We start from the raw sequence: 10,844 nt of genomic DNA, 5'->3' as shown, positions 1-10,844 counted from the left end.
GCCCCCAGCTTCCCGCAGCCGGCACCGAGGCTCCCCGCGGCTCCCCGCCCCCGCCCTGCCCCCGCAGGCCGCTCGTGGGGGCGGGAGGAGCGCGCTCCCACCTTCCGGGCAGGCCGAGTCTGGCGGCCGGGAGAGGCGGGCGTCCAGGAGCCACCGGAGAGGCGGGAGGGCGTGGCTGCGGGTCTCACGTTGCAGCCGGGCCTGCCGGAGGGGGCTCCCGCCCGCACACGGGTTCGGGGGAAGCCGCCAGAGCAAACTCAGGCCCGCGCGGAGGGGTGCAAAGCGCGCGCCTTGTCCCTTCCCCGGAAGGAAAGGCGGCCGTTTTGCAGCCCGGCTCGGCACCCCGGCGCGCCCCCGGCCCCTAGTCCCCGGCCTGGCTCCGGGATCGGCGGGACTCGGTCCCAAAGCCGCTGCGCGCTGGGCCCCGGCCGCTCCCGCAGCCGCAGCGGGCGAGGCGCGATGAAGAGGCGCGAGGAGGGCTGAGCGCAGCGCGCGCGGCCAGGGTCCCTGGGCTCGGGCCCGCGCCCCGTCTCCCCGGGGTGGGGCAGGGCAGGGTGGGGGTGGGCCGAGGCGTGGACTCGGGGAAGCCTCTCGGCGACGCGAATAAAAGGGCGCCGGCTCGCCGCGCCGAGCTGGGAAGCCTCGCCGCCTCGCCCCCGGCCCGGGAAGGGCATGGCCCCGGCGGACCCCCGGCGGTGAGTCAGGGCGCCCCGCTCCCGTGTGTCGCGGCCTCCGGAGGACAGGTGAGGACCGAGGGCGGCCTGGGCGCCCGCGGGGAAGGGGGCGCGGTGTCTGCTGCGCGGGGGCAGTTGGGGGTCGGCCAAGGGTGGGGGCGAGGACGAGGGCGCACAGGCCACTAGGCCGGGGGTTTGCGGGGCCTTTTTGGGAAGGACAGACAGGCTGAATCTGGCGGGAAGATCCCCGTCGCCTTAACCTCTCCGCTCCCTTCCCGGGCCACCTCGCGCCTACCCATCCCTGCTCTCCAGGGAGGCGCCCGTGGGACCCCCGAGGGAACCCGAGCCCTCCTGGCGTGGGAGGGGACAGCAGAGCCGCGGGGCCTCCCCGGAGGGCGCTAAAGTCCCCCCGCCTCCTGCTCGAACTCTGGAATGTGGGTGACCCTCGGCCCGCTGGCGGCTGAGCCGCACGGAAGCCGGACAAGTCTTCCCCCCGGGAGGGACGGCGCCTGTTGCGCGGGTCCCCGCAAGGCCACCCGAGCCGCGTTCCGGGAAACCCCGTATTTTCCTTGGAGCGGCGCTGGAAGCTGGCCAGCTGGTCCGGCGGGGGCCAGCCTCCCCCGCCCCCCCCCCCTCCCCGGGGCGGCCCCGGCGGTTCCGGCGGCTCGGGCGGCTCCGGCGGCTCCGGCGACTCCGGCTCAGGGCACCTCCCCGCGCGCGCGGCGCCAGGCCCGGGCTTCCCTGGGGCGCGCGCTCTCGGTCTCCGGGGACGACCCGGCCAGAGCCGAGGCTTTACAGAAGGCGTCGGCGCGCGGGGGCCCGGGTGGCCCGCGGGCACAGCGCGCGTTCCGGGCGCGGTCGGCGGGGGAGGCTGCAGGAGGCTGAGCCCCTCCTCTGGAAAGGCTGCAAGAGAGGACGCGCTCAGGCCGAAGAAGGTGTCTATCTCGAGGTTGTTTAAAGGACCAACAGCTCCGGATTCCTAGCCTGAGCGAGCGGATCAGAGCGTGTTGCCCGCGGTTATCACCTTCCCAGAGCACGCGCGTGTCTTTTGCGCACTTTACACGTGTATTATTATTTTTAAATAAAGTCGTTGCAAGAAGTGAGAAACACATAACATGATTAACGGATGCGCAAAGCATGGACCTAATAATAATAATAATAATAAATAACCACGCATATTCTAAACTGTTGCTTGAAATATCCGCGCATTTCCATGTTTGCGCGCATGGCCTCACTGATCGCGTTTCTTTGCACATGTTTTGTGGGTCAATTCCTTTCCTCTTTATCTGATGTCGGATTTCACCAACTTCTTCCCCTATAGCGCACGCACCCACATGTAGTGGAATACATTTTGCTTCAGTGAGCGCGCACCCCTTAAACACTGTAAGAGGACATATGCAACACCTCAAGGAATGTCATTCAAAGAAGGGTATACTCTTAATAACGACCTTGTTGAGAAGTTTATTTTCAGTCAAATATGTACAATATATAATGGCTCGGAATGAACATTGGAGGCGGAGACTTTAATCAGTTACTTTATTATTATAGAAACATTATAGTAATATATGTTATATTGTTATATATATAAAGTATATATTATAGTTACTTTAATCAGTTACTTTATTATTATGGAAACATAATATATATATTGCTGTATATGTAACTATATATTATAGTTACTTTAATCAGATACTTTATTATTATAGGAATATTATGGTATATATTATATTACTATATATATATAAGTATATATTATAGTTACTTTAATCAGTTACTTTATTATTATAGAAACATAATATATATATTACTATATATAACTATATATTATAGTTACTTTAATCAGATACTTTATTATTATAAGAATATTATAATATATATTATGTTACTATATACATAAAACTATATATTATAGTTACTTTAATAAGTTACTTTATTATTATAGAAACGCCAGTATCTCTCTCCTCTCTCTATATGGATGAGCAAATATATACACGAATATCTGTACATTTGTATATATGAACACACATGTACGTATATTTTTGTGTGTCTGGTCTCCATCCATTCCATACCGTCGCTCGTCACAGCGTCAGATTTCCAAATGGGAGCGTCAAAGTCAGGAATTGAGATGACCTCCGAAATAATGGTTCCAGATCGCGGGGAAAGATCAGGAAAATAAGTTTCGAGTCTCTTGGCCCGAATATCTTGTGTCAGTGAAGGACACCATGCGGTGATGTCTTGGGAAGCCCCAAACCATCTTGCACAATTGGAAGAACGTTCGCTGCACGTGCGCGCGCTACCCGACAATAAACGGCTCTCCTTCTGTGGTCCCACGACAGGTGTCCAGGGATAACGAATCAGGACAAGATGCCATCATCCCGGGCGCGGTGGCCAGCCCTGTCCGTGGTGCTGATTCTGCTCTGGGGTCATCCACCAGCCGCGCTCGCCTGCCCTCACCCGTGCGCCTGCTACGTCCCCAGCGAGGTCCACTGCACATTTCGGTCCCTGGCTTCTGTGCCCGCCGGCATCTCTAAACATGTGGAAAGAATCAATCTGGGGTTTGTACCACATTCTTACTGAACAATTTCAGCCTCTTTCGTTGCGTGTTTGTTTTTTTGTTTTTTCACACATGTACGTGCATTTACGAAACTGTCAATGCGTACGACTTTCTGTAAATGCAGTCCTTTGGGGGCGATTATCTGAATTGATCCGTCAACTGGAACCACAATCGTATGATTTAATAACCAGGCATCCTGGATAACTTCAATGTATCTACAGATTTCCCTTGAAAACAATTGCCTACCGTAGAGTAGATACAAATGTATCTGATACACACATAAATATATAAACATTACTTCAATAGACTTCAGAAACTACTAAAAATAACTTAAAAATCAGTTGGACTTCTCCGACATTCTGTAAGTTATCTGGATGATGCACTTGTGCTCTTGGGGGAATAAAAAGGCCTTGTAGTTTTTACCTATTTAAAATATGAATATTTTGGGGCTCCTGGGTGGCTCAGTCGGTTAAGCATCCGACTTCGGCTCAGCTCACGATCTCACGGTCTGTGAGTTCGAGCCCCGCGTCGGGCTCTGTGTTGACAGCTCAGAGCCTGGAGCACGTTTCGGATTCTGTGTCTCCCTCTCTCTCTGCCCCTCCCCTGCTCATGCTCTGTCTCTCTCTGTCTCTCTCTGTCTCAAAAATAAATAAAAACATTTAAAAAAATAAAATAAAATATGAATATTTTTTATGAGAGGTTTTATGCAGCATTTCAGGTAGATTTATATTCATATAGATTTATATTTATATAGATTTATGTAGAGACATATGTTTTTGTATTTTAAAATATCGTTTCATGTGCATAAATGCTTTGTATACATAAATATTAGTTGCCTTAAATTGCAGGTACTCATGTGAAAATTAAATAATAAACAATTATTTGGACTTACCCAACAAAATATGTAAGCTATTTTCTACCACCTACAAAACAACAAAAATAACTTAGGCTTTGGTGACTAGCCTCAGACGGGATGTTTTAAGTGAAACGCAATGGCCAATGAACAAAATAATTGTAAATGCGCTTGGCATCTTATAGCAGAAGCTTAAAAAAAATCTTGTATTTGTAAAGTCCTGTAGCAGAAAAAGAGAATGAAAAGTTAAGACAGTAAGATAGAAAGTTCCCTAATCGAAGGCAGTAGACCATTGAGTAATTTTCTCAGTAAGATCTTGAGAGACCTTATGATATGAGTATCTGAAAATCCAACCAGAATCATGATAACTCAGTAGGGGAAATAGTTTGACTTTGCCAGAAGAGGGGGTTAATTTTTTTTTTTTTAATTTTGTTTTAAAATTTATTCTTGAGAGACAGAGCACGAGTCGGGGAGAAGGGCAGGGAGAGAAGGAGACACAGATTCCAAAGTAGGTTCCAGGCTCTGAGCTGTCAGCACAGAGCCCCCACGCGGGGCTCGATCCCACGAACCATGAGATCGTGACCTGAGCCCAAGTCAGGTGCTTAACCGACTGAGCCACCCAGGCACCTCCCCGCCCCCGCATTTAGAAGAGGGGATTTCAATAGCTAAACCAGTTTCCCGCCCTCCCCCCCCTTACAGCCTTACCATTTGGCAAGTGGGAGACAGAAAGGGAACAGCAGGTACCATTGATTTGAATCCGGGTAGGATGAGCCGTGCTTTGTAGAAAGGAAAACAGACTTTATCTGTGATTTCTCTCCTCTCTCGCGTGTCCTGATGTGCAGGAGGTCCTGTCTCCACACCGTTGCTGTCTTTCTCAGCCTATGGTCCCACCAGCTGTGATTAGCCCCCTGGTCCCTCCAGCCCGACCCCTGGCAGTGCACACAGTAGGACGTGGCATCCCACAGGGCGTCGTGCAGCCCCCTAGAAAGCGTGACAGTGACGAGCAGGACGACAGGTTTCTGCTGTGCTCCTGCCTACAAGGCATGCGTGTGCCGCCTGCTGTATACTGGGGCTCTGGACTGTGGGGTGGGAAAACAGGGCAGGGGAGATGTACACGGTGGCTTTGTACAGACAACAGCACTGGGCTATGACCTGTCGGGCTGCGTTTATCGCAGTTACGATTTCCGCGGCTTTTGTCCCCTACTCCTCTTTACAGATGCTTGATGGACTGAGCCCCCCAGGTGCCCCATCTTAAGCTGACTTTACATGGTAAAGACTATAAATGACTGGGTCCCAAAAGCTTTGCCACTGGAGCAGTACATAGATACTGAGGTCCTTCCTTTCCCTGTTGATGGCAATAATATTTTCGGGTGTTTTCTGTAATATTAAAGAAAAAAACAAAACAGCTAAGGTATGGCTTCACTGCACACAAGTGTATAAGATCCAGCCGGCTAACTTGGTCATAGGAATCTACATGGCACTTTTCAAATCACTCTTTTTCAAAAATGTTTATGTATTTCTTTTGAGAGAGTGCACACATGATCAGGGAGGGGCAGAGAGAGAGAGAGAATTCCAAGCAGGCTCCATGGTGTCAGCGTGGAGCTCAGTGCCAGGGCTCGAACCCATGAAATAGGAGATCATGAACCTGAGCCAAAATCGAGAATGAGACACTTAACCGCCTGAGCCAGCCCGGTGCCCACTAGATCAGTCTTATATCCCAGCACTGTCTCGGGAAATCAGTCTGCAAGGAGATGATGTTAGTGTCATTGTGCGTTTTGTTGAGGGGGGGGAGGAAGAACTAAGGGCGATGTCTAATACAGACAGGACTCAGGGTCTGATTTGTGTTTTCGCCATCTGGAAGGAGCAGCGTGCTCTCAAGGAATGAGGGATTGTTGGCAAAGCGCTACTGAACTCTCCCATTCCCGCACAGATGTTTTTGCAGGGTGTTTAGTCGGCATTGAAACAGAGATCTGCTGTTTCCTGTTTGGACACAGCCCCAGAGCTTTTTCAAAAATTACTTTCCAAGTATATTTTAAATGTTTGTATTGATTTATTTATTTTAGAGAGACAGAGAGACAGAGAGACAGAGAGACAGAGAGACAGAGCATGAGCAGGGGAAGGGCAGAGAGAGAGAGGGAGACCCAGAATCCAAAGCAGGCTCCAGGCTCTTGAGCGGTCAGCACAGAGCCCAACGCAGGGCTTGAACAACTACCATAGATACATAGATTATATATATATAGATGGATAGATAGATAGATAGATAGATAGATATGATACATGGATGGATGAATGGATAGATGGATAGGTATATAGATATATATGATAATAGATAGATAATAGACACATAATCCATGGATCAATAGATAGATGGATTGCTGGATCAGTACATAGGTATATAGATAAATGATGCATGGATAGATGGATAGATAGATGATAGATGGATGGATCTGTGGATTGATGGATTGGTAGATAGAAGATGAATGGATGGATGGATGGATAGATGGATCAATAATCAATGGATAGCTGGATGATGGATGGACGGATGGATGGATGGATGGACGGATGGATAAATAGATGATGGGTGGATGGATCAATGGATAGGTAGATGATGGATGGATGGATGCATAGATAGATGATGGATGGATGGATCAATGGATAGGTATATGATGGATGAACAGATGAATTGGCTAATGGATGGATGAATAGATAGATAGATAGATGATAGATAGATGATGGATGGATAGGTAGAAGATGGATGGATTGATGGAATGATGGATAGGTAGATAGATGATGGATGGATGGGTGGATGCATGGGTGAATAGATAGGTAGGTAGATACATACATACATACATACATACATACATACATAGATAATGGGTGGATGGATAGATAGACCAACAGGCAGCGTCTCTTCCGCTTGGGCAGTTTCCAAATCTCAACACTCTTGATATTAAGGGCTGAGCCATTCTTTGTGGGTGGCCATCCTGTGCATTGTGGGATGTTCATCAGCACCCGTGGTCTCTACCCACCGGATGCCACTAACACATCCCCACTCAGCTGTGATGCCCAAACGGTTCTCTGGGCACTGTCCAATATCCATGCTGTCTATTCCAGAAGGGGGAGCCTTTCTATGTAATTGTCCGTTGACTCTGTGAGTTAAATGCAAACAGCAGCCATGATTACTTTTTACTGTATTTTACCCGTGCATCACTTCAAAGCCCTATTGCGTTTTCCTAACGAGACAGGATACATTTCATTGCATCGAGTGTTTCCTTTGCCTAAGTTGGTCTTATAAAACAATGCAGTGTTTAAAGTCGTTCTTTGTAGACGTCCAAGCGATCAAGCTGAGTGGTTTTGCTGTTGGAGGTTATTTTTCCTGGAATTTATAGCTGAAAAGTGATGCTTCCTCAGGCTGGCTCTTAGAGGAGTCATTAGCCAGATCTTGACTTCGAAATCAGGGTTTGGGCACATATGTGTTTATAAGAATGGGGCACCTGGGTGGCTCAGTCAGTTAAACGTCTGACTCTTGATTTTGACTCCCGTCATAATCTCACAGTTCGTGAGTTCAAGCCCCAAGTCGGGCCCTGTGTTGGCTGTGCGGAGACTGCTTGGGGATTCTTTCTCTCTCTCTCGCTCTCTCTGCCCCCTGCCCCGGTCGCATGCTCTCTCTCTCTCCCAAATTAAATAATCATTAAAAACTTATTTTTAAAAAGGAAAGAAATTGGCATTGTCTGTTGTATTTAGCTATGAGCATTTCACCTTCACTGTCTTACAACATCTATTTCCTTTTATTTAGGTGCTATGGGGAAGTCATAAATAATGTCAGGCTACATGTGTTGTATTTCAGCAGAAGCAGTGGCACAAAGCAACTGCCCTCCAATACAGAATTCTTCACTCATTTTAGAATGCCTTCTCTAGGCATTGACTCTGGGGATTGCCTTGTGCCATCAGTAAGGTAGCAATGAGGAATTTTCTTTTTTAAAAAAATTTTTCATGTTTATTTGCTGTTGAGAGAGAGACAGGCAAAGCGTGAGCAGGGGAGGGGCAGAGAGAGAGGAAGACACAGAATCCAAAGCCGGCTCCAGGCTCTGAGCTCGAACCCACATGTTGCGAGATCATGACCCGAGCCGAAATCGGACGCTCAACCGACTGAGTCACCCAGGCGTCCCGGAGATGAAGCATTTTCAAACTGGCCAAGAAAACATCTTTACCAATGTTGACGCGACATGAAAACCAAAAGACACCAAAATGTTTACAACTAATTTGGAGAATCCATCAGAAATGGCCACTGGTCCTGGTGAAACAGAGTGCTGGTGTTAGTGTTCGTTCTTTAATTTGGTCCTTCCTAGCCTGGAGTACCTCCTCCCGTCATTACATGATGCAAAGCTCCTTCCCCAGCTGCCTGTTCCTTGGCATCGATGCTCATTCTTTGCATTCAATGACCCATGTGTCGTCCATCATTATGCACACTTTCCATTGGACGTTTCCAACAAGGGGCCATTGGACCAGCTTCCTTTCGACTCCAAATCCTACTTGTGTCCCTGAAATCACCTCTAGCTGCATTAGCACATTCTTAGTGAAAATATCCAGCGAATATTCCTGAACCGAGTGAAGGCCAGTAAGAGTAGGTCATTTTCCTTTCGACCCTAGAAACGGACAAGGATACAAAGCAAGAAATGGCACCAGTACACCTCAGACTCAACATTGGGTAAATGGTTCCTGGGCAGACTGCTGAATCTTTCCCAGATGGGGCTTCAGTAGTCACTGTTTCTTATTCCAACTCTTCTTCTTTTTTTTTTTTTTTTTAGATTTAATAGTATACAGGCTTTGTCAGAAACCTCATTTGCGGGACTGAGCAAGTTGGAGCTGCTTATGATTCATGGCAACGACATCCCCAGCATCCCCGACGGGGCTTTAAGAGACCTCAGCTCTCTCCAGGTAAACCCAGGCTTTTACGACCATCGGGAATTGCAGCTTCTACGACCGTTAATGAGCAAGGGGAAACGACATCCTGCTCCCCAACGATTAATAACATTGCCAATTTTTTCTTCCCGTTAAAAACCAGCTTCATGTCATTCCCTCTCTGCCCTTTGTTCTGGTTTCTGTCCCTGCTTGTGGCTTTGTCTGTTATAAACAGGCTTTTCTGCTCCGCCCCTGCCTTTGTAGGTTTTCAAATTCAGCTACAATAAGCTGCGTGTGATCACGGCTCAGACCCTGCAGGGGCTGTGGAGATTGACGAGGGTGCACATTGACCACAACAAGATCGAGTTCATCCACCCACAAGCTTTCAATGGCCTAACCTCCCTAAGGCTGCTCCACTTAGAAGGAAACAAGCTGCAGCAGCTACATCCTGGCACGTTCTCCACGTTCACGTTTCTGGATTATTTCAGAGTCTCCACCATCAGACACCTCTACCTAGCGGACAACATGATTACGACTCTCCCCACGGGGATGCTTCAGAACATGCCTCTTCTGGAGAATCTTTACCTGCATGGGAACCCGTGGTCGTGTGACTGCAACATGAAGGGGTTTCTGGAATGGGACGCCAGATCCAAAGGTAAGAGGAGAGCACGGCGAACGTGGCTCCCACCTGCACGGTGCCCACCCTTCTGGAGAGCTGATGTCGTCCAGCGTTGTGCCATGGCTTTGGCTTGTGAAGAGAACATCGCCAAATCAGCACGGCAGGAAGCTTCCCGTGGAAAGGGTTACAGCGTAGATGCTGAGGCACCTCGGTTCCATAATTCTCACGGCTGTCTCCGTCAGGCAATTGTGAGGCAATGATCATTCAGTTTTATATGGTTGACTATGGTTGTCCTAAACTGAATATCTGGAGTGTTCCATGCAGCCCTGGGTTACGGCGACACGTGGGACTTTCTCTGCATCCCTGTTATATGAGGAGGTGTTCAAAGATGCTTGGAAAAGGGAAGGCTGGCAGTGGCTGTGACACGTCTCTCTTGAGAATGGGTGACAGGGACGTTCTGCACTGGTCCAGAGAACAAAAAACAGGAGGGCTGTGCAGAAGTTGCAAGAAAGTAGATTTTTTTAAGTTTATTTATTTATTTTGATGGGAGGGAGGGGGAGGAAGAAAGAGAGGATGAGCGGAGGAGGGGCAGAGAGAGAGGGAGACACAGAACTGGAAGCAGGCTCCAGGCTCCGAGCCGTCAGCACAGAGCCCGACGCGAGGCTCGAACCCACGAACCGCGAGATCATGACCTGGGCCGAAGTCGGACGCTCCACAAACGGAGCCACCCAGGCACCCCTTGCTTCTTAATACTCTTAACTAGAAAAGACACACGTCACCTCCATTCATATTTCATTGCTGGGAGATAGTCCCTAAACCCCACCGGGTACGTGGCGGGGGGTTGAAAATCAGTTTGGGTAGACCTTTACCAGCAAAACATTGGATCAGGGAAGTGAAAATATGATGTTTTCCTGCACAGATGGCCGTCTTGGCCATTCTGGAGATACATGTGTGTGTGTGTTATGTGTGCACGCACATACACGTATGTCTGTGGATATTTGGTGTGTGCATGTGTTTACATGTGTGTCTGCGTATCTTTTGTGTGTGCATGTGTGTCTCTATGTGTCTGCATGCACTGTATCTATATATTTGTATCTGTGCGTGTTGGGTGAAGGAGTGACACAATTATATCTGCATGTTGAGGTGTTTACTCTGAAAGTCACGTGGAAAACTGCATTCAGAGAGGCAGAACCAGATCTCGTGAAACCAGTTAGGAGGTTTATCGTGCTCTGAGTCATATGA

At 48.9% G+C, this 10,844-nt stretch overlaps 1 protein-coding gene across 1 annotated transcript in view; it reads left to right on the top strand.

Moving 5' to 3' along the window:
• Positions 1-661: 661 nt before the first annotated feature.
• MXRA5 (matrix remodeling associated 5) overlaps positions 662-10,844 on the top strand; it is a 29,724-nt gene continuing 19,541 nt past the window's right edge. The window contains exons 1-4 of the mRNA XM_042974871.1: positions 662-743; positions 3,011-3,229; positions 8,890-9,019; positions 9,248-9,638. Coding sequence (XP_042830805.1) covers positions 3,039-3,229; positions 8,890-9,019; positions 9,248-9,638 — 712 coding nt within the window. The 5' untranslated portion in view covers positions 662-743; positions 3,011-3,038. The remainder of the gene's footprint in view (positions 744-3,010; positions 3,230-8,889; positions 9,020-9,247; positions 9,639-10,844) is intronic.

Source organism: Panthera tigris, chromosome X (assembly GCF_018350195.1).
Source record: "Panthera tigris isolate Pti1 chromosome X, P.tigris_Pti1_mat1.1, whole genome shotgun sequence".
Classification (NCBI taxonomy): Eukaryota; Metazoa; Chordata; class Mammalia; order Carnivora; family Felidae; genus Panthera; species Panthera tigris.
Note: the sequence above shows the minus strand (reverse complement) of the source record. Positions and strands in the feature narration are given on the sequence as shown.